The sequence below is a fragment of the Mytilus trossulus genome, chromosome 6 (assembly GCF_036588685.1).
Source record: "Mytilus trossulus isolate FHL-02 chromosome 6, PNRI_Mtr1.1.1.hap1, whole genome shotgun sequence".
Lineage (NCBI taxonomy): Eukaryota > Metazoa > Mollusca > Bivalvia > Mytilida > Mytilidae > Mytilus > Mytilus trossulus.
In genome coordinates, this window is record NC_086378.1 from 22,164,310 (window position 1) to 22,189,673 (window position 25,364).

The 25,364-nt window shown below is 31.7% G+C and overlaps 1 protein-coding gene across 1 annotated transcript in view; it reads left to right on the plus strand.

The window, feature by feature from the left end:
* Window positions 1–20,932, plus strand: part of LOC134720925 (dynein axonemal heavy chain 8-like) — a 109,311-nt gene extending 88,379 nt beyond the window's left edge. Inside the window, exons 74-90 of the mRNA XM_063583498.1 lie at window positions 1,539–1,677; window positions 2,347–2,461; window positions 2,749–2,939; window positions 5,940–6,061; window positions 7,234–7,352; window positions 8,316–8,518; window positions 10,186–10,259; window positions 11,419–11,571; window positions 12,257–12,412; window positions 14,393–14,509; window positions 14,923–15,024; window positions 15,356–15,516; window positions 16,226–16,382; window positions 16,694–16,846; window positions 18,106–18,295; window positions 18,797–18,918; window positions 20,554–20,932. Of these exons, the coding sequence (XP_063439568.1) occupies window positions 1,539–1,677; window positions 2,347–2,461; window positions 2,749–2,939; window positions 5,940–6,061; window positions 7,234–7,352; window positions 8,316–8,518; window positions 10,186–10,259; window positions 11,419–11,571; window positions 12,257–12,412; window positions 14,393–14,509; window positions 14,923–15,024; window positions 15,356–15,516; window positions 16,226–16,382; window positions 16,694–16,846; window positions 18,106–18,295; window positions 18,797–18,918; window positions 20,554–20,841 (2,562 nt within the window). The 3' untranslated portion in view covers window positions 20,842–20,932. The remainder of the gene's footprint in view (window positions 1–1,538; window positions 1,678–2,346; window positions 2,462–2,748; window positions 2,940–5,939; window positions 6,062–7,233; window positions 7,353–8,315; window positions 8,519–10,185; window positions 10,260–11,418; window positions 11,572–12,256; window positions 12,413–14,392; window positions 14,510–14,922; window positions 15,025–15,355; window positions 15,517–16,225; window positions 16,383–16,693; window positions 16,847–18,105; window positions 18,296–18,796; window positions 18,919–20,553) is intronic.
* Window positions 20,933–25,364: the final 4,432 nt, after the last annotated feature.

Below are 25,364 nucleotides of genomic sequence, written 5' to 3' on the forward strand. Positions count from 1 at the left end.
TTAATTCCACTATTTTCAAAGGCCTTATTTGAACAATTTATTATCAGGTTTTTTATTGTACCAAGAGTACTGGTGAGAAAAATAGAAAATTAAGTAGTGTGACAATGGCTTGAAGACGAAATAAATCTATATTTGTAAGGTGTTTTGTGTAGCTTCGGTAGCCAAAATATAGTTGGGACTTTCATTGTATTTGGTTCTGCTTGTAAAGCGGTAGCCAAAAGTTTATGTTTGTTACAAATGTCGTTTTCTGAAAATGGAGTCAGTTGGAATGTTGGTGAATTGGTGATTTCTTTTTGCAGAACCTCAATGTAAAATTTACGTCAAACAATAATAATATTATTAGAAGCTTTATCAGCCGGAACAAAAACAAATTCCTCGGCTAGTTCTTTTAGTTTATGTTTGATATGAGAAATAGGTTTATTATTGTTATTGTTAAGAGTAAAATGTTCTTTAAAATGTTGAAGGTGTATATCAACTATGTTCATTACTGAATTAAAAAAAGGAGTCCAAAGATTTTTTGTCAGCTTTTTCCCGTTTTATCAATTTCGAACAGTAAGTACGAACATATTTGTAAGTCTAAGTTGAAACCAATCAACTAGTTCAATTATTTTTTTTATTATTGAATATATGATATTACACATGTTAGTTTTTCATTACTTTTAGTTTTGTAAGATGAAAATATGAAAGGTAGGTATATCCCTGTAGAATATTTCTTATTTCTCAGTATAGTATGCTTGGTTGTGGTGCTGTCCAATATTTTTTTTATCCCTGCTTGCTCTCTCATAATATTGTAGTGCTAAATATATGTCTGTTGCTTATTTGCTATCCACGCACAACTTACTCACAACTAGTGTACTTTTAAAATTACTTTTGACTAATATTGATAAAGATATTGACTACTAATTAATTTAGTGTCATAATGTGATATAACCTTTATTTTTTATTACAGTTTGAACATTTTCTTTCTTTAGCTTTATTTTTTAACAAAATACACTGACACAAATTATTTTTTGTGGTGCACTTTATTTTCTCTTACCATGTTACCTAGCTACAAACACAAAATATATTAAGCTGCACTCTTGTTTCGATAGAACACACAGAATAATATCAACATACATTGTAACTGGCAGACTCACAAAAGTTAATGCTTATAGTGATCAACCTGATATTTAACATTTTGTTTCATGTTTAAAATTATCCTTATCATTCAGTTTGTTGTTAAATGAAAAGTGTCTACAATTCTTGAGATAAAATATTGTTGACTCTAATAAAACTTTGAATGAAAAGTAAAAAAAGACATTTTCCAGGGGACTCACAATTAAAGCATATTCCTTTGAATGGAACAAGTCAAAATAGAATTTTCATTCTTGTTTTGTTTTTCAAATATAAGTAACAAAAGTCAGATATTGAATTATCTTGTACATGCATTTTCATTATTTCATTTCTCTACTTATTCAAAACAAGCTTTTCTGTATAGTATATATTAGTACCTTAAAACAGTAGTCTATAAAACTAATTTGATATGATGTCTTTTTAAGGGTTCTCTAGTAGATGATGAATCATTGATTCAAGTATTGTCTACAACAAAAGTAACAGCTGCTGAAGTGAGTGAAAAATTGACTGTAGCTGCTGAGACAGAAATTAAGATCAATGAAGCAAGAGAAGAATTCAGACCTGGTAAACCCTACTTTATACTATAGCTAGTATCTACTGTATTGTCAATATTATACCTCACATCAATTTATAAATAGTCTGGCATATAATTAGAACACTGCTTGAATTCAAAAGGTTATAATACCACAGTTTTAGCATGCAGGCTTCATTGCAATCGCTTTGTCTGTCCCTTTGTTCAACACATATTTGTCACAACTTTCTCAGCAACTGCCTGACAATTTGGTAAAATAATACAGATGCAGGTATTTCACACAGTCATAAGTCATTACAGCCAAACTTAGCTTCAGTCTTCTGAAAACTGCTTCTGATGCAAACTTCTGAAGAATATCCAGTAACTAATTCTATTAGACAATAGAAAAAGTCATGGAAATTCGTAAGTATAAACTTGATTTTTGCTCGCAAGAAATATCTAAAAAAAATCAAGTTTGGCTATTACTTAAAAAAAATTAAGAAATCCCTTTTACTCAATTTATATGTTTTGTTGTTGTAACATTAATACTGTATGTACTAGTCAGCATTGGTTACACCTTCCATGTATTGCTTGTATTATCAGTTACAGTCTTGGGTCAGACAAAAGTCTACTACATGAGAAATTTCCATCTGTAATTACCAATCTAAGCACTCTGGTTGTACCATCATCATATAATTGCATCTATTTATATCTATTTTCAGTTGCCACAAGAGGAAGCATCTTGTATTTCTTGATTTGTGACATGAGTAATGTAAACAGAATGTATCAGATCTCATTGAAACAGTTTCTTGGTATATTTGACATTTCTATGGCCAGGTAAACTTAGATTTATAAGTAATCACAATTTGGAGGGAAATATATTAATTACTTTTATCTTTGAAAAAACAAAGTTATATATTCTTATTTTCATTCCAAGATACATTAATTACTGAAGAAATATTTTTAAACAATTGAAATTTAGATAAACCGTATTGTTTTTTACCTAGATTAGATTTTTGAGAATATTTTAATTTAAAGAAAGTGGTCAGGTGAATTAATAATTTTTTTTTATTAGTGTTTCATACATTTCATAGATAAAACTTTCATGTGTACATATAATTCAGATCAGAGAAGAGTCCTGTGACTACTAAAAGGATTGGTAACATCATAGAATATTTGTCATTTGAGGCCTTCAGATACACATGTAGGGGGTTGTATGAAGAGCACAAATTCCTCTTTGTATTGTTGATGACCTTTAAGATAGATTTACAGAATGGAAGAGTAAGGCATGAGGAGTTCCAGACATTTATAAAGGGTATTTAACATTGTAACAAATTATAATTAAAATTGACAACAACACTTCAAAGATCTGCAATTTTATTATGTATGTCTACATGTTTCGCCTGCAAGGCAGGCTTCATCAGGACAATTTTTACACAGAAATTGAGCCCCTGAAGTACTCAAAGTGGTGCAAATTTGACGTCGTCATGGTGAGAGAAACTATGAAAAGTGAAAGTAGCAATACAGAGTTATAAATAGATAAGATAAATATAGAAAATTAAAGTTTGTATACAATGTAACTTGAGTTCGTTTTACTAGTATATGATACACGAAATTGTTCTAAAGGCTTGACATCTAATAGGACGAACTTCCCATGGTTCCTACCACTTCGCAAGGCTTCTCTTCCAACCTGGCCATAGTTGGAGGTTACTACTTCCCGGCGCGTCGGCAACAATAGGAAGATTATGATCGCCGCTGTGGATAATAAAATTGTCAAAAACTGTTCCTTTGTTAATTATTTGGTGACTATATAATTTTTGGATCGTCTGCAGTAGTTGGTCTGTATAATGGCATAGTTGTGAATTCCTAGTTCATTTAAGATCGGCGCCCGTGGTACGTTTATTCTGCAATCATTTATATCTGCTATCATTTATAGATGTATAGGTGGTATCGGACATCTTGGTCATCTTGATTCAGTTGTTATTTCGTTGTAAGTATGGAATATTCCTTGGTCCATGTATATGCTGGTGGCCTGTAGATCGGCGCTGTTAGCTTGGCGGTTCCTTTCGGATGCAGGGGTTCACGATTAAATAATAAATTAAATTCCGCGAGGTGAACCAACGCCTGTGAAATCGTTTTGGTAGAGTCCCTGAAGTGGATACCTTGGTATGCCGGGTTGTCAAATCATGCAAATGAATGCAATCCTTAAATAATAATTAAAATTGACAACAACACTTCAAAGATCTGCAATTTTATTATGTATGTCTACATGTTTCGCCTGCAAGGCAGGCTTCATCAGGACAATTTTTATACAGAAATTGAGCCCCTGAAGTACTCAAAGTGGTGCAAATTTGACGTCGTCATGGTGAGAGAAACTATGAAAAGTGAAAGTAGCAATACAGAGTTATAAATAGATAAGATAAATATAGAAAATTAAAGTTTGTATACAATGTAACTTGAGTTCGTTTTACTAGTATATGATACACGAAATTGTTCTAAAGGCTTGACATCTAATAGGACGAACTTCCCATGGTTCCTACCACTTCGCAAGGCTTCTCTTCCAATATACTAGTAAAACGAACTCAAGTTACATTGTATACAAACTTTAATTTTCTATATTTATCTTATCTATTTATAACTCTGTATTGCTACTTTCACTTTTCATAGTTTCTCTCACCATGACGACGTCAAATTTGCACCACTTTGAGTACTTCAGGGGCTCAATTTCTGTATAAAAATTGTCCTGATGAAGCCTGCCTTGCAGGCGAAACATGTAGACATACATAATAAAATTGCAGATCTTTGAAGTGTTGTTGTCAATTTTAATTATTATTTAAGGATTGCATTCATTTGCATGATTTGACAACCCGGCATACCAAGGTATCCACTTCAGGGACTCTACCAAAACGATTTCACAGGCGTTGGTTCACCTCGCGGAATTTAATTTATTATTTAATCGTGAACCCCTGCATCCGAAAGGAACCGCCAAGCTAACAGCGCCGATCTACAGGCCACCAGCATATACATGGACCAAGGAATATTCCATACTTACAACGAAATAACAACTGAATCAAGATGACCAAGATGTCCGATACCACCTATACATCTATAAATGATAGCAGATATAAATGATTGCAGAATAAACGTACCACGGGCGCCGATCTTAAATGAACTAGGAATTCACAACTATGCCATTATACAGACCAACTACTGCAGACGATCCAAAAATTATATAGTCACCAAATAATTAACAAAGGAACAGTTTTTGACAATTTTATTATCCACAGCGGCGATCATAATCTTCCTATTGTTGCCGACGCGCCGGGAAGTAGTAACCTCCAACTATGGCCAGGTTGGAAGAGAAGCCTTGCGAAGTGGTAGGAACCATGGGAAGTTCGTCCTATTAGATGTCAAGCCTTTAGAACAATTTCGTGTATCATATACTAGTAAAACGAACTCAAGTTACATTGTATACAAACTTTAATTTTCTATATTTATCTTATCTATTTATAACTCTGTATTGCTACTTTCACTTTTCATAGTTTCTCTCACCATGACGACGTCAAATTTGCACCACTTTGAGTACTTCAGGGGCTCAATTTCTGTATAAAAATTGTCCTGATGAAGCCTGCCTTGCAGGCGAAACATGTAGACATACATAATAAAATTGCAGATCTTTGAAGTGTTGTTGTCAATTTTAATTATTATTTAAGGATTGCATTCATTTGCATGATTTGACAACCCGGCATACCAAGGTATCCACTTCAGGGACTCTACCAAAACGATTTCACAGGCGTTGGTTCACCTCGCGGAATTTAATTGTAACAAATTGTTCATTTTCTGCATTATCTTATTTTAAAAATTACAATTAGTAAAATTGTGTTGTCTGTAGGTGGAAATCTCTACCACAAGTAAATCAGTATTTGATGATATTGTGAAAGTATAAATTAAAGAAGTCAAAGAGAATAACCAGCTGTGATGTGTTTACATCCTATTTTTTATGCACCACTTAAAGGCATAATGTTTTTTCAGTCTGTTCATTCGTTCATCGGTCTATCCCTCTTTAGGTTATTATTTTTGTCGAGGTAGTTTTTGATGAAGTTTAAGTCCAATCAACTTGAAACTTAGTATACATGTTTCTTATGATATGATCTTTTCAAATTAGAGTTTTGACACCAATTTGACAGTATACTGAAAATAGAAAATGATAGTGGGTGTGGGGCATCCATTTACTATTGTCACATTATTGTTCATTTATGTAATTTTTTTAAAACATCTAAACTTTCTTGACTTGCTGCATGATTATAAATTGTAGGTGGTGCTGCTTTAGATCTGAATGCAGTTACACCTAAACCTGCCAAATGGATTTCTGACATAACTTGGTTAAATCTTGTACAACTTAGTGGTCTTGCTCAGTTTGGTGAAATACTTAATCAGGTAATATAGCATAAATCTTTTCTTTTTGAGGTGTGAGACATATAAATGCTGAATGTCTGTTTGTCATTTTGCCTTTTGACCACTATAAACCTCATAAAATTTACATGAGAGTTTTTTTCTCTATGTCACAAAAGGCTAGACATAGGTATTGAGAAGACATTGGCATCAACAAATGTTGAGTTTTCTGCTTAAGTTAGTTTAATAGGAACTACTTATGATTGCCAATGAGACAACTCTCCACTAGAGACGAAATGACATAGAAGTTATTTTAAAACTATAAATCACTGTGCGATCTTCAGCAATTAGCAAAATCCATAGCAAGATATTCAAGATTCCGAAATGACAAATGTGAAATAATTCAACACCAGAAACCTTATGACCGGACAAAAGAATATTCTAAAAATAAATATCATATACAGCAACAAAAGACAACCACTGAATTACAGGCCCATACAGAATGCGGTGGGGTTAAACCTGTTTGCAGCATAAGCACTGTTACCTTCAGAGGAGTTAAGGCACTGGGAAAAGTAAATTATTTACAATATGAAAATAATCATAACAAAACTTTTTCAGATAGATTTTACTAGAGTTCAGTTGCATGAATAGATCTTTTAGCTTAATTACAGAATCCATATCTGTCTTCATAAGTTGTGCAATATTTTATGTATCCAATCCATTAACAACACCATTTAAAGTTCTAAGCTCTAAAATCAAATGGTATTCATTCTGTTCAGAAAATTATATAATGGTGAGAAAAAAAATTGCATTATTTTCAAAATATTCATATCTTCAAGATTTTAAAAGAAGAAGACTGCACTTGTATTTTGATGGTATCTACATTTATAATAGGAGAACTGGTATGATTGCCAATGAGACAAGTATAAATTAAAAATCAAAGGGAAAGAATGTGAACAACTACAGTCAAGACATTAAATGGCCTACATACACATTATGACCTCCAAATCAATTACTGTAAATTCAGAAATTATTGTGAGGTTTGTATTATTGCCAAGGATTGCAGTTTCGTCTGATAATCATTACTGAAGAAAAATGAAAGGATTGGTAAAATTTCTTTTTCTTTTTTTTATCATAAACAGGACAGGAATATTTCTGGGAAAATATCTAACCTCCAATAAATATTGACATTTGTTATTGTTTTGTCCATTAATTAGGTGTCAAGAAATGAAAAGGGTTGGAGAGCATGGTTTGACACAGATGCTCCTGAGGAAGAACCAATGCCAGATGGTTATAACACTTCACTGGATAGCTTTAGAAAATTACTTCTCATTAGGTAATTATAGATTCTATCTTGCCAGAACATGAAAAGACACAATTGTCCACTTATAGTAAGTTGTTTTAAGGTAAAGATTGCATTAAATGCAATCAAAGACCTTATGGTACTGACTTGATATTTAAATCTTCCAAGGATACACAAAACATAGTGCATTGATCATAGAATTTAACATCCTATCCATGAACTTTTCCAAAATATTATCAATGTAATTTATGCTCAGATATTCAAGTCACAAAATAATATTACACTTGTCAAGAAAATTACATAACTTTTGCAAGGTGCAGGGATATTATATCTGTTCTTAAAATATAAATTATGTCATTGTTAAAGACATCTTCTAAACATTAGAGTTATCGTCCTTTGTTCAGAATTATAGTTGAATGAACTACAACCAATGCATTATACAATGCAATATATATTTTTACATCCCACTGATAAATTAAAGCAAATCATCACCCTTCATTGCTTACAAGCACTTTGATTAACAATTTGAAGCTTCAATTTAAATTTTGCCATTCTATGGTACTATAATATCTTTAAGCTTTTCCATTACCACTTTGTGACTTCTCTGGAAGATATGTGTTTTATTCCACTAAATCAGTTCCTACTAGTTTTTAGAAAGTAAAAAGTCATACCTCTGGTTACCTTAAAATGTCAGATTATAACTTTTACTATCACATGTAACATATTTACTTGCTTAAAGCTCTGGCAGATTTGGAAAACTGTCAGTATTTAAGAAAGGTATATTGTCACAAAATGTTCATGAATTGGACTTAAAAAAGAAAGATTTTGCAACAAAATTATTATTTTTATTTGGAGGTATACAATCTGTTGTGAGATAACTTTAACCTTTTTCTGTACAATAACATTATATTGATAAATTATGTGTCAATTGTAATACAGTGGTCTGGTGTAAGGTTTTCTTTTTGTCACTGATTCAGAGTTCTCCTTTATTTACAGATCATGGTGTGCAGACAGAACAATACCTCAAGCTAGAAAGTATATAGCTGACTCTATGGGAGTGAGATATGCTGAAGCAGTGTTATTGAGTCTAGAGGATACATGGGGAGAGAGTGATAACAAAACACCCCTTGTGTGTTTATTGTCTATGGGTTCTGATCCTACAAACCAAATAGAAGCACTATCAAAGAAACTTCAGCTTGGTTAGTAAGGATGAATTATAATTTACTCGGGGTTTTCTCATGATTAAGCATTAAATGTCTGTCATATTTTTTTATTTCTTTGAAATTACATGTAGCTATATGGAGTCAAACAAAACTTAACAAAAACAAAACTATAATCAATACTGTTAATTCTTTAATTATTGTGATAAATGTGACAGGCAGGGTTTCCCCTGGGTCAATTATTTTTTTCGCCACCTCTTTCGCCAAAACAATATATTTTTCGCCACTTTATTATTTTTTTCGCCAAATAACATAACTATATTTTTCGTTTAAAATTTACATTTTTTTCTACCCCCCCCTCCCCCTTTCCCTTAAATAAGATGATTTTGCCCATTGTGTCTATGATTATGCTCTCAAACTTATTTTAGAGTTTACATGTTAATGAATAAACACTAAAAAAAATCTTTAAAACAACAGATTTTTTTAATTTAAAAGGGAAAACTATTAATTGTATTTTAAACAACTTTTCTAATTGATTGGGCCACTATACTTTTAATAATAAAGAAGATATACGTCCTGGAATATAACATAATTAATGGACATGTTTTGATTATATAATACCAGTATAGTTCGTAGGGAAAGTTTCTTTAAAAGAAAAATGCTGATGTTCCCTTTTGTACTAAGAAGGGTTTTTTTTACAACAAAACAAAAGCTTTTATCACATTAAAATTGATCCCTCGTTTCATGTGTAGTCATTACATTGAAGGGCTACTCTCATTCGAGCCAACCTTTTGGATAGATTTCTTCATAACGACAGTTTTCTTTTCTTGACCATCGTTAATAAAAAAAGTTGAGACGTAAAACTAGGCTTGAAACACGCGTGTCACTCAAACGACTTTAAAAACGTCTTCCTTATCAGTTACCGATATTTAAGTCAAAGGATAATTAAAGTTTTAAATCCGAGATTTTCCTTGCTTTTGGACATTTTTCGTCACAACAACAGCTTTTTTTTCTAAACTATCTTTAACAGCGGAGGAGACGTCAAAAGTTTTTTTCAAACAGGTGCGTCGCAAAGTGGTAAATAAATTCTGTATGTGACATTTAGCAGAAGCCATTTAACAATATCATTTTGTCAAACAATTCAATCAACACCTTTATTAATATAGTCCTTTGTTGTCGATACATTGTAGCTATAAAATGCAATCAGCTGATTATTGATTTTCTGTCCAAACCTTAATGAGGTCAAGGTGAATTCCGAGTATTGTCTGATCGGTTAAAGTTCGAGAAACTTGAAAAAAGTAAATAAACAAGATGGAGGAAAATAAATCGTTCTATATATTTCTTTCGCCAAATTCTTTCGCAAATGATGAATTTTTATCGCCACAATTATTATTTTTTCGCAAATTGCGAAAATGGCAACCGCCAGCGGAAACCCTGGTGACAGGGTCATAATCGCAAATATTTAAACTCACAATTTGAAGTTTTGTATATGAATTAATCATTATTTTTCTCAATATCGCAAAAAGTAAATCTAATTAATCACAAAAATAAATGCTCGCAATAATTTCTAAATTATAAGTGTGTTTAGTTTAGAAATTATAATGGATGTGTCTGTTCCTTAGCATGTTTAGAGCTTGTTTTCTTGTGAGACCTAACAAAGAATGAAATATTTCAAGCTATTTCATTTGTTTTATTTTATTATTCAGAAATAAGAGCTATATCGATGGGACAAGGACAAGAAGTTCATGCCAGGAAATTAATCAGTAATTTCATGCATTCAGTAAGTACTTGAATATGTATGAGGGTCTGTATGGGGTTTTAGAAAAGAGACTTGTGGGTAAAATCTATGAGGAATAGAGATAACTTGCTGAAATATGAAAGAATAGTTTTAGTTTAAACATTTTATTTAAAGTGGAATGGGAAACAAGTTTTTGCAACTTATATTAATCCCTCTCCACTTTGCTGGTGCGAGTGCTGCCTGTAGTGGCATTAGCCTGCTTTTCTTCGAAAATCTACAAGGATGTCTTTTACGTGCAAAAATTATTGCTTTCTCTTAGCACGGGTTAGCCATTTATCCTCCCCTTCCAACGGTCTATCATTATTCCTCAAGACCATACCTTCAAATGTTGTGAAGGGCCTGAAATTTTCTCCCCTGTATGGGGATAGAACCAGGAACATTTGTGTTTGTAGTTGGATGTGCTAACCACTACACTATGGCTCTCTTATTAAATAATACAGACATGAACAACCCCATTCAGACTTGCATGTATAGACACTGGTGTACACCTTTTTTTGTAGCCACATTATTTACCAGTGTAGAGCATAACCAAGAGTAGGTCAACAATATTTGACAGTATTACACATAGTGTATCGGTTAAAATCTTGATGTTCCTTTCACTGAATATTTACATCTAAAACTTATCTAAATAGAACCAATAAAAGGAGTAAACTTATATTTTTGATGGTCTTATTTAAACAATTTTTTACATATAGTATATTTTACATTTTCTAAGTTACTATAATTCTAAAATATTAGGTTTATGTTCTTTATGCAGTTATTTTCCATTGACAAGAACTAAAAACTAAAAAGAGCCTTTTTTTTAATTTTGTGTTTCTCAGAGCTTTTAAAAATGATTAAAAACTTTCGTATAAATGTTAATATTGACTCAAAGAATTTAGCAAATTCTGCCATGAATATCTTTTTTTGTTATTTTTTTGGTGCACTATATCTCTCCTATATGCTTTTTCATAAACCAATGTATTTGTATAATTACTAGTTACTAAGTAAGAGTTGAGGCACAATCAGATGATATATGCAACAAAATGTTTTAAAAATGTGACCATTGAGGCTTTTTGTTTGATCAAATCTGTTTTAATGTTACCTTTTGTAATTACTATTATTGCAATTTTATTGAATATAGATCAATTTTTAATTTTAGGGAGGCTGGGCTTTGCTGCAGAATTGTCATTTAGGTCTGGACTTTATGGATGAATTATTAGATACCCTGGCAGAGGTACAACAGGTACATGACCAGTTCAGAGTATGGATAACTACAGAACCTCACCCAGGATTTCCTATCAGTTTACTACAGGTAATTGTTGTTGTATGTTATTCTATATTGAAAATAGGAATAAATGAGGAAACCTGAGGGTTATTGGTATGTGCTTGTTGTGTTGCATTCAGTTTTAACTCTTTTAAAACTTCTTCAATTATTTCTAGGGGAAGGTAGATACCACCTGGCATCAGATTTATTCTTGTTCTTTTAATCTTTTATGATAGGTTTTCAACAGTTAACTAGAGAGTCCACACCTTGCATCAAAATTCAGTCAGTGTGAAGCATTGACTTAAGCAGACTTTTTTATGCCCACGTCTTCATCAGAAGCGACATTAATTGTTACCCATATCAACTGTCCATAAGTTTGTCTCAAAATTTGTTTCCATTCTCTAACTTGTTTTTCTTAACCAAATGTAATGAAAATTATACACAATGCTTTTTACCCCAAAACACAGATCAAGTTTGAAATTGGGTGGTGTCACTTTTATTGTTCTTGAGTAATGCCCCTTTATAAATGGAAAATTTCCTACTTAAGTTTGCCACAACCATATGCTATGAAACTTATACACAATGTTTTTATGTAATGCCCCTTTATGATCTTTAAAATCTGCATCTGTATGTGGAAGTTAATTCATGCATATCTACAAGTGGAGGGCATCTGTTGCCCATAGATGCATTCTCCATTTATTTTATATGTCACATTTAATGCTGTTTGTTTCAGACTTCCATTAAGTTCACTAATGAACCACCCCAGGGAATTAAAGCCGGTCTAAAGAGAACCTATGCCAGTATAACTCAGGACTACCTTGATGTTAGTAGCTTACCACAGTGGAAGACAGTACTGTATGGAGTGTCATTTATGCACACAGTAGTACAGGTAATGTATACTCAAACATGGTTCCCACTATGAAATATTAAGGTTTTTGGACAAAAAGTTGCTTTGTGATTTAGAAAATTTAATTTGCATTGAACAGGATGATTGTCAAACGTGTTTTATATTAAACAGCTATGACCTTCATCAAAAGTTGATATAAAAAATTATTGAATTGAGAAAATGGGCATTTTCATGAGGTTGACAAAACTAAAGATTAAATTATCTCGTTTTTTTTTCAGAGAATGATACTTTTGTTGGGTTTTATTAGCTCACCTGGCCCAGAGGGCCAAGTGAGCTTTTCTTAGCACTTTGCGTCAGTCGTCCGTCGTCGTCATCTGTTAACTTTTACAAAAATCTTCTCCTCTAAAACTACTAGGCCAAATTTTACCAAACTTGGCCAAAATCATCATTGGAGTATATAGTTTAAAAAATGTGTCCGGTGACCCGACCAACCAACCATGGCTAAAAATAAAACATAGGGGTAAAATGTAGATTTTGGCTTATAACTCTGAAACCAAAGCATTTAAAGCAAATCTGACATGAGGTAAAATTGTTCATCAGGTCAAGATTTATCTGCCCTGAAATTTTCAGATGAATCAGACAACCCGTTGTTGGGTTGCTGCCCCTAAATTGGTAATTTTACGGAAATTTTGCCTTCTTGGTTATTATCTTGAATACTATTATAGAAAGAGATAAACTGTAAACAGCAATAATGTTCAGCAAAGTAAGATCTACAAATATGTTTGCATGATCAAAATGGTCAGTTGACCCCTTAAGGAGTTATTGCCCTTTATAGTAATTTTTTACCATTTTTTTCATAAATTTTGTAGTCTTTTACAAAAATCTTCTCCTCTGAAAGTACTAAGCCAAATTTTACCAAACTTAGCCACAATCGTCATTGGAGTATGAAGTTATAAATATGTGAGCGGTGACCCAGCCAACCAATCAAGATTGCCACCATGGCTATAAATTGAACATAGGGGTAAAATGTAGATTTTGGTTTATAACTCTGAAACCAAAGCATTTAGAGTAAATCTAAACAGGGGATAAATTGTTTAATATTCAATAATAGTCAAAGTAATAAATTAAAATTCTCAGATGAATTGGACAATGGGTTAATGGGTTGCTGCCCCACAATTGGTAATTTTTAAAGAAATTTTGCTGTTTTTGGTTATTATCTTGAATATTAGTACAGATAGAGATAAACTATCAACAGCAATAATGTTCAAAAAAGTAAGATTTACAAATAAGTCAACATGACCTAAATGGTCAGTTGACCCCTCAAAGAGTTGTTGCCCCTTTATAGTCAATTTTTAACAATTTTCATTAATTTTGTTCAATTTTTGTAAATTTTTACAAAATATTTTCCTCTGTGTAAATAAAGGGCCAAGTTTATTATAGATAGAGAAAATTGAAAGTAGCAAGAATGTTCAGGCAAGTAAGATCTACAAATTCATCACCATCATCAAAACACAATTTTGTCATGAATCCATCTGTGTCCTTGTATACATGTATGCACATAGACCAAGGTGAGTGACACAGGCTCTTAAGAGCCTCTAGTTTTTGACCTTTGAGTCTTCTTTATTGATATTTACAATTTCACTTGGTTATCCTAGTTATGAGACTTTAATGATAAAAAACAGTTTTCATCCCTATAAAATTCATTTATGCTTTTCCAAATCATTATGATTTTTTTTTAAAGATAGTTTATTCTCATAAAACCATGCAAATACAAAGGTTACAGAGAAGTTAAAAAATAATATACATAAAAATAAAAATGCATAACATTCAAAATTTTAAACACTTTTATTTATTTTATAATATGTATTTGATCTGCATATAATATATATTCTCACCTGGCACAGCTAATTATAATTATGAGTTATGTTTGATTCTTTGGTGGTGACCAAAACATTTTCATGTATATATATAAAATGTCAAAATACATATTTGTAATTTATAATTCTATTACATTTGTACTAGGAAAGAAGAAAATTTGGTCCACTGGGATGGAATATTCCATATGAATTTAATACTGCAGATTGGGGAGCTAGTTGTCAGTTTGTACAAAACCATTTAGATGATGTGGATCCCAAAAAGGTAAGAAAAAACAGAGAACTACAGCTGTTTTATATATAACTACTGACTGACTTAAAGTCACTTTACTAACAAGAACACAACAGATTTATATGTTGATCAAATCTAGCATTGTAGTTGTATAAAGGAGTTTATATTTAGGGCAATTCAACTTGCATAAATTTTTTATCCATTTTGACATTTTAGTGTTGGGGAGACAATTTATAAAAATATTTTTCCCATTTCATAAATTTAGATACGGTAAGCATATTATTCCAAGTTACGTTGTGCGATGATTCTTACAGTCTTGGTTTTATATAAAGATATGTAACTGTGTATTCTTAGTGTTTTTTTCCAAACAGATTAAAATATTTTGCTTATGAAAATGAAAACTTAATAAAGACCTATATGCATCTGCGCTCTCAATTGTTATTCAGGGTATATCTTGGACAACTGTAAGATATATGCTTGGTGAAGTACAGTATGGTGGACGAGTTACAGATGATTATGATAAACGCTTACTAAATACCTTTGGAAGGGTAAGATATCCTTATTAATTTCACTTACGAATTGCAAATGCATTGTAAGATTTCTTGTAATGAAGAAAATAGATATGGCTTTCTAATGAGTAAACTCATCACAATATTGTCAAAACTTTTAACTGTTCTTTGAACCATAACAGATCTTTATAAAATCTTGACTTGGCAGATCTTATAGAATATTTCAGCTTTTAGTTGGGTTTTTTTTTCTAGACAATTAAGTGTTACTTAAAACTTATGAGGCAATATGACTACAATGAATTCAGATGCAGTTTTTTACTCAGTATGTTTTAGTAACTCTTGTGTACATCTACCTGATTTACTTTTATAGGTATGGTTTGGTGAATTTATGTTTGCTGATACTTTCCAGTTCTATACTGACTATAAGATTCCTAAGTATAAAACTATGGAAGATGTAATGGGATTTATAGAACAGCTACGTTTAGTGGATTCTCCAGAAGCTTTTGGTCTACATGCTAATGCAGATATTACGTAAGTTTATTGGCAAGTTGATATATTGTTAAAGTACATTGATTTATATGGCTTCTTTTATATTAACTCATTGTACAATGTTGTATGTTAGAGGGAAATATGTACAGGTTTGTAAGTTGAATTTCTTCAAAAAAAATTGTTTGGCTCAAATGTCTGCTTTTTGGACTTTTTTTTATTTAGAACTGGTCAGCTATGACAAAGTAAGTGGTTCTTACTAATGATTAATTAGTTTAACCTTTTATTATACCCCGCTTTAAAAGGGGGGCATACTGTTTTACCTCTGTCAGTACGTCCCATGAATATTTTTGGCCCATATTTTTCAGGAACTACTTGACAAGAATTTCTGAAATTTTGGTTTCAGGGTTTACATTAGTCAGTTATAATGTGTGATGTGTTTTCAGATTCATCACTCAACAACTTCCTGTTTACCAAACACTTGTATCATTTAAAACATAATAGCCAATTCGAAAAATTTTCATCACATTTTTCTCAGGAACTACAATTCAAGGATTTCTGAAATTTGGTATCAGGGTTTATATAAGTCAGTTATATCATGTCATGTGATGTGTTTACAGATTCATCACTCAACAACTCCCTGTTTACAGAAATATCTCAATGGGGGTATCATCAGTGAGCAGTGGCTCACAGTACTTGTTTTAAATGCTATTTTGATATTAATTATCTTTCATTTTCAAACCAATTATTTAAGGTACCAAACCAAGATGTCAACATCAGTTCTGGAGACCATCATGAGTATACAGCCTAAAGATAGTGGTGGTGGTAGTGGAGAGACGAGAGAAAGTGTGGTCTACAGACTGGCTGGGGACATGCTGAGTAAACTCCCACCAGATTATATACCACATGAGGTACATACTGGAAATTCACAATGCATGCATTGATTATTGTGAATAACTGATTACTGGTAAAAATGCAAGATCTGATTAATTTGATTGCTAAAGGATGGAAAACCACTGCTGAAATTCTGATACTATTGCATATTTTGCATAAAAACATTTCAATGATTTGTACATATCAGTAATTTGAAACAAAAGGAAGATATAAACTGTTAAGTTGTAACATGGCATTTTATTTAGCTTTGTAATAATAATCAGCAAGCGCTAATATTTAAATGGTTCATATTCTTGTTAAAGTAACAACTCCATATTTTATCTTACAGGTAAAAGACAGGTTGAAAAAGTATGGACATCTCCAGCCATTAAACATTTTCTTAAAACAAGAGATAGACCGAATGCAGAGAGTAATTGGTGTAGTAAGGTCTACTCTTACAGATCTGAAACTTGCTATTGATGGTACCATTATCATGAGTGAGGTAGAACATTATTTAGGGATCAATAAAATTGAGAGCAGAAATGGGGAATGTGTCAAAGGAAAGGGACAATAACAAGCACAATGCATAGAAAACAGACAAAGACAACTAATTGACTTCAATAGGACAAGAAAACTCCTGCACCAGGAGTCGGCTTTAGCTGGCACCTTAATAAAAATTTAACAGCAAAATATCCTCTAGTAGGAAAAACACTGAAAAATACTGACTTTATCAAACCTTTTATAATTAAAATACAAAACACGTCTTTTTTTTTTCATAGTATAAAAATTTCTCAACAATGCCTATCAATTGACACAATAAAACTATACTTCAGATTCAAATGACGATACAAAATTTTGAAATCATAATTCTATTTGCAAAACTGCAGATAAACATATAGAATGTTAATCATATTTTTGGTTCTTTTTGTACTTTAAAAAAACCCACTTATATAAAACAGTCTTATTCAAAATCATTAAAAATATTTACAAAATACACCAACCTTTAATCTTCAAATATTCTTGTTCACAAAACTGAGACACATCTACACCTGTCACTCAGTTATTTACCAATAGTGAAAAACATACAATGTAGTGAACAGTTTTTACCTGAACACTTATAACTAGTATGAAGTAAATAATATTTTGAAATACCTATAAATAGTATTTGGACAAAATAATCAAACTGTATCATAAATATGATTTGATAAATTATATAAATGATATTATCAAAATTATATTTCTTTCTTTTTTTCATTTTTATTTAAGTTCCCAATTTCACTTCATTTACTTAACTCTATACAAAGAGAGATAACTCAAAAATAAATAAGGTAATTTTTGACTTGTTACAGTTGCAAAGAAAATAGTTCACTAAATATCATTTAACAATAGGACTACTACTGTGGATTAATTTATTTTTGGGGGTATCAATTTTTCATGGATTGTCAAAAACTTGAATATTCGTGGATATTTGATTTATTGGTTTTGGTATTGGCCCTGATCTAAATCAGAGTTTGCAAAACCTTTTTTTTTCGCTGGTAGTCCTTGACGAATATCTGCCGGTCCTCACTATTAATTCTATTGAAAATTACTAAAACTGTGTCAGTCCAATGCAAAATTTTGGTGTTAAAATCCTGCGGACTACCACTTTTCGTGAACTCTGCTAAATATCCATATTAGGGCTGGTTTGCTCATATCACTTATAAAATATCAATAATAAAAACTAGTGTTACATTTTTAATGCAAATTTCATTATAATTCCAGAATCTAAGAGATGCTTTAGATAATATGTTTGATGCCAGGGTACCAAACCTTTGGAGAAAGATTTCCTGGCAGTCATCCACCCTTGGTTTCTGGTTTACAGAGTTGTTAGAGAGAAATGAACAGTTTTACTACTGGGTATTTACTGGTAGACCAGATGTCTTCTGGATGACAGGATTCTTCAATCCTCAAGGTATGTGTCTGCATTTAAATATGTATCATTTACACTGAAAAGTATTATATTGTGATGGAATAACCCTTGGAATGTCATCATTGATATCATCCAACCTTTTGACAAAACTTTATTTACAGCAGTCAGGGATCATACAGTTTAAGTATGGGGATTCTTCCATCATTAAAAAAACTAACCTTTTTAGAAATAAAAATGTTTTGGGCATTATGTTTTCTGGTCTGTGCATCTGTCCTGCTTCAGGTTAAGTTTTTGGTCAAGGTAAATTTTGATGAAGTTGAAGTCCAATCAACTTGAAACTTAGTTCACATGTTCCCTATGAGATGATCTTTCTAATTTTGATGCCAAATGAGTTTTTACTCCATTTGCACGGACTAATGATTATAGAAAATGATAGTGTGGATGGGGCATCCAAAGTCTTGAGAAATTGAGTTGTGGGTAGTTAACATTCAACTGTTACCCTGACAGCAAAACAGGTTCTATGAACAATTGTTTTTTTTACAGGATTCCTAACAGCCATGAGACAAGAAGTGACAAGGGCACATAAAGGCTGGGCATTAGATTCTGTCACTTTACATAATGATGTTATCAAAGCTTTCAAGGAAGAAATAACTTGTGCTCCTCCAGTAAGTCTTTCATGCACTTCTATAATTCAATATATTTGAAGAGATAACAATGCTGTATTTCTATTCAACAGCAGAACCTATGATTAATATCTGAATTTTCAATTTAGTATAAAGATTTGCATGATGAATGGTTTGGCATAATAAACACTGACAAATACAATTTTTTGCTTAGAAAAGCAAGGTAGAGGTATGATAAGGGTCACTATTTGGTCCCTGTAATTTCTAAAATGATAAATTTATTGAAGTTTTTTGAAATTATGTTAATTTTATGGATATTGAGTTGAGTTTCTGTAGTTCCATTTCCTGTTGTGAAGAAAAATGAAATTAGGTGTTTTGATTGCATGAAATGCGCGGTGTCCTATCATTTTTATTATGTTTTTGAACATATATCAATAGATACTAAGTTTTGGCAAAGTATGAACAAATTCTATCATTTTATTTTAGACTCCCTTAATTAGTAAATTACAGTATAAAACTTTTAACATTCTATGGTATGACAGATAATATCATTGCAAGCAATTCTGCAGGCATACACAAGTTTTCTAATTATTTGATGGTGTAAGGTGAATGAAAATAAAAAAGATGTGGTATGATTGCCAATGAGACAACTGTTCACCAGAGATTATATAGAAATTAGACACTTGTTTACAGTACATAAGATATTAAAGATATTTTTTTTATTTCCTAATCATAGGGCTCATAACAAGCATTTAATCACACAAAGTAAAAATAAAAAGCCTTTCTCTCCCACTCGCATACACTCACACATACAACTATCGTTCTGATTAAGGATGATTGATTTAACAGTACAACATGTAAATGAAAAAAATAGCATACATATAAAAATACCAATACAAAAGTATTTGTTTTATGAGGAGAGTCAGTTGCCTACATTGTATATATATGGAACGAAGGATAACTCTTACTGCCCAGAAAAGAACAATTTATATTATGTTACAATGAACTGGTGAAGACTAGAAATAAGTTAAATAATTTCAGTTAAGCAAATACTTAGTTTCTCAATGTGTAAAATGAGGATAGCAATTCACATAATTTAGAGTTAAAATGAAGGCTATCGTTTGACATAAACCAAATAAGCAGATTACTATCAGATATTTGGGATAGATATGGGTATTTTGCAAAGAGTTCATCCAGAAAGGTTTTTCTTTCCTTATTATACAGGCTTCAACAACAAGCAAAACATAAACCCCATACCAACAATAAATTATGTAAAACAATTTACAGGCAGCCTGATTTATATACAAAACAAATGAGGTGTGCAGTAACTTAACAACAACCATTGAATTATGGTCATAAAAAAGTTTCAAGGTTAATGTTCTTTTATTATTGTTCATGTAAATTCATAATGTAATAGATGATGTCAAGATTTATTTCCTTGTTAGTTCTTCATTTAACAGTTAAAAAAAGACTGTTTCAGTAAAAATTGCTGTAAATCTGTTTGTGAATATTTAAATTTTCTAAATTGCCAATTATTCTTTAAAGTTGAATTTAATATGTACTGTGTTTACATATGGAAACATAACAATATATAAATAAGAAAATTAAACAAGAGATTCAATGTGTTTGGTAGATGTTATAATATAATTGATAAAGTATTATTATTTCATTCTACAGGAAGGTGTTTATGTTTATGGCCTGTGTTTGGATGGTGCAGGATGGGACAGAAGAAACTGTCGTCTATGTGAGTCTCCAGCTAAAGTCCTGTTTACACCCATACCTGTAGTTCATATGTTTGCCATTAATTCTACGGCACCAAAAGATCCAAGACTTTATCAGTGCCCTGTCTACAAGAAGCCAAATAGAACAGATTTGACATATATTACTTTTATTGTCCTGAAGACGACTCAATCACCTGATCATTGGATTCTCAGAGGTGTAGCAGCTCTGTGTGATATCAAGTAAATGTGACATGAATAATGTTATCCACTTGACTAATATCAAAGTAATATGGAACACAGAATTATGTGTAGGGAACTATGAATATTATTATTATAGCATTGCATGGGTATTATTTAATTATTTATTAACTTTTACAGAGAATACTATTATTGTTGTGAAATGGCATGCTAGCCAATTCATGTTTTACTTAAATTTTTAATATTTATTGCTGTCTAGTCATTATGTTTTATTTTATATATTCTAATAAATATTTTGTTATGTTATGTCATTTTGTTTATTGTTAATCCTAATAACCCATTGGATTCACACACATGTTGTTATTTGTTATCTCCCTTTAATCTGTTTATTTAACATTAACTGATTAATCTCACATGTAACCTGGTAAACAAGGCTATGTTTGCATCAGAAACATAACTACCTGAAAAATGGAATTGCATTGATATGTTGCCTCATAATGTAAGGTTTTCATGTATTCACCCTGGCTTTATAATTTAGGACAAGAGTAATACATGTAATGAATAAATTTAAACCACATCTTTATTATCCCTGGATAGAAAGTTTTTCAACAAAAAGTTGTTTCAGAATGTCCTCATTTACCTGTATAATTTTAAGTCAAATCCCATCTGGTGTATGAAATTATGTCAAACTACACTGTTTATTCAAATGATGTTTCTACAGCTACATTTGCTCCAGGGAATGGTCATTAACCTTACTCAATAAAAGTTTTTCTTTTAAATTTGAATTTCAAGTTGAATTGCTGATTTTGTGTAGAATAAATGTCTTGGCCATGTTTTTCATACTGCCTACCTAGAACTAAGTTGATTTCACACATATGTTGGTTTTGACACAAACATATGGTGTTATAATTGATATCTGGAAGATCATTCATCAAAGCACCTGTTGAAACTAAAGTTGTAGTGCCTTCTGACATATTTGAGTCGGTTCATTTGAGCTTTACTTATGTTTAGACCATTTGGTTTTTAGCTAAAAGCCAGTGTATATTTTTGTCATCACTTGGCATCCATCATCTGTCTTCCATTAACTTTCACACAAAAAATCTGCTTTGGAACTACTGGGTCATATTAAGCAACTTTACCTCAAACATCCTTGGAGTATCTAGTTTTTTTTTAAAAGTGTATGTTGAACCTGTTCTGCAACAAACGTGTCCTCCAATAGAATAGAACATTGAAAACATAGAACAGCTTACTCAGGCTCATAGGAACAGTGTCAGCTTTTTTCTATTACTTGGTGAACATAGTCGTCTCTTAACTTTCACTAAAAAGTTTTCCCCTCAAACCTCTTCGTAAATCATACCAAACTTGACCATAACCATCTTGGTAGCAAACTTTGTCACAGTCATCCTAGTGATATCATATCTAAAATGTGTTTAATGTAATCCAGAATAATAACCAACATAGTTGCCAAGGCTTAGTATAGAAAAAAGTACAACAAAAATACCTAAATCCAAGGCAAATTAAACAGTGTGTAAAATGCACTTATTGTCTATTAACTTGTGAATCGTTGTAGATAGAGAAACAGACACTGACAGTGGCAGACATTGTCAGAATGATGAGAAAGACTATTTAAACTTCCAGAAAACTCATATAGAAGTTACCAACCTTAAATCATGATTTTAACCAATTTTTGTGGTTTGGCAAAATCAAATGTTAACCAGAGAAACTACACAGGAAATATTAGTAGCAATATAAGATCAACCAAAAAGAGAATTTAGTCAAATGAAGTATATTCAAATATGGGTCTACAATGCACTTCAACTTCGTACTTTATTTAGCCTATAAAAAAAATCGAACTTCCATCAGTTGTGAGTATTGTACAAAATTGTAATCATACTATCGATGGGTTTAATATGTGAAAATGTATAAGCAGATCATAAGTGCAAAAGAGACGACAGCATTATTCATTACTAGGTTACAAATACAAATAGGTCAACAAAAACACTGGAAGAAAACAACCTAATATTGATCAATGCTGAACTCGCTAAAACCCAGGACTCTTTGTCCTTAAATGGTGTCATAACATGCAAAATTACATTGATAAAGGAGGAATGATGACAATGTCTGTGACTCATGGAATTAATGATGGCCTTGTACAGTAGCTCTCTTGTAATTAGCAAGACTGAATATAATATCTCATTAGTCTTTGGAGTAATATACTCAACATGCATGTGTTGCTTGAAGTGTGCCATGTAGAATGCAAAGGGTAATGGCAAATTGAAGTCTACTCATTTGATGCAAAAGCATACGAGGTACGAATGCTACTACACCACCAGATGTACATTCATCCATTAATGTCTACAATGATGTTCTAGGCCGAAAGATGTTAAAATCTATAATCCTGTCACCCACAACTATCAATTTCTAGGTGAATATTATAAAAGAACCCCAGGCTTATATTTGGGATGATGGGAATAACTTCCAACTATTTGATAAAAGGAAGAACATCAGCAACAAAGCGGAACACAAAATTGTAGTATAATGCTTTTTGGTGTTTGTATCTAGATGTCCCTAAAGAAAGCGAGTATAAAGTAAGTTTGGTAAAGTGAAATCATGAAAACTATTTAGGTCAGTCATGTTTTTGTAAATAAACCACCTTAAGATTTAGGTCTAAGAAACAAGGTACCGGAATTGACAAACTAAAAGGTTGAAGAAACTATAATAATATGCTTTAATGCAGTTAATGCAGCATAACGACTAAAATAGTCAAATGTAATAAACAAATTTATTTTGTGGGAACTATAAAATGGTGAAACCGTCTATATTATTTCAGACAGGGGATTGATATACTTCATCAAATGTTACTTGCATTGTACCAGCACAAATATGATTTCACGCAAAATCTTTTGGGATACATATAAGTTAGAAACTCGTATTTGTCTGGTTTTTTTTTTAGAGATGACTCTTTTTGTGGAATCTGATCTAATGGGGTAGTTGGGTTCATTTGACATTTACAGATATTAATTTTTATGCATCCCCTACGATAGTAGAATGGCATAAGGTTTTCTGGTCCGTTCGTCCGTCTGTCCCGCTTCAGGTTAAAGTTTTTGGTCAAGGTAGTTTTTGATGAAGTTAAAGTCCGATCGACTCCAAACACATGTTCCCTATGATATGATCTTTCTAATTTTAATGCCAAATTAGAGTATTAACCCCAATTTCACGGTCCACTGAACATAGAAAATGATAGTGCGAGTGGGGCGTTCGTATACTGGGGAAACATTCTTGTTTTAAATCATATCCTCACAAACCAATAAGCCTATTTAATTCAACCTTAGTAGAAAATCATTTTTAAGCATCTGGCTTTCAGAAATCACGCTGCTAGATAAAACGAACTGTACATTTATTATTAATAGTTATCAAAGATAAAACGAACTGTACATTTATTATTAATAGTTATCAAAGGTACCAGAATTATAATTTAGCACGCAAGACGCGCGTTTCGTCTACATAATACTCATCATTGACGCGCATATCAAAATATTTATAAAGCCAAACAAGTACAAAGTTGAAGAGCATTAAGGATAAAAAATTCCGAAAAGTTGTACCAAATTAAAATTTCCTCAATCAAGTTTTTGAAAACTATCAAAGCATTTTTGTTTTGATTTGATTTGATTTGTTTGCAGAATGTTATAACTTATGTTGATTCCACTTTCCAACTATCATGGTCATTGTTGCTTTCAGTATCAATAGCACATTGTCCTGATTCTACTTCATCCATTTATCGTTGATCAGTATTTGCATATAACTGACATTAACGGTTGATATTGTGTACTATGATTATGTCAGTACATCAATTGAATATTTGAATACTTTCATCAAGCCGCTAGGTAACCCTTAAAGAGTTATGACCATGACTATTTTGAAATACATGTATCTACTATTCAATAACATTAACGATACTAATTTTACTTCACAATAAGCACAATTCTATATTATATTAAGATGTTCTTGTACTTGTTCGCCTTGAAATTGAATTTAGATGGACTATGGCTGTGTGACATTTTTACATATTTGTAGATACTGTTATCTTCATATGCTAAAAATAATCCGCATTTTGCGTAAATAGATAGTTATGTTAAAAGATATTTAGACTAATCTAAAGTTTGCTGATCGATGCTTGTGTGGTATTCAACTTCTGTTACTGTATGGAGTTTTAATTATTTGTATGATTCGAGTTAAGGGAATATCTCCACACATAATTGAGAATCATATGAGAGTTTGAATGGTTAATTAAGTTCACCGAAGTGTTGATAGTAATGAGAGGGGGGTGGGGGGAGGATATAATTCTTAGATGAAATCTTCAAACAAGGATCTGTCATAAAAAAGAGATTTTCATTTTCAGATTTACCATTGTCAACCATTTTCAATGGTCATCTGTGCATGACGTTTACATATCTTAATTCATATGTTAAGCACGTCGATAATTTCGTTTCGTGACTCTTCAAACGCAAGTTTACGGGATTTTTTTTACTTTGGATACTAGAATAATGTAATCTGGAGATTTTTTGATTG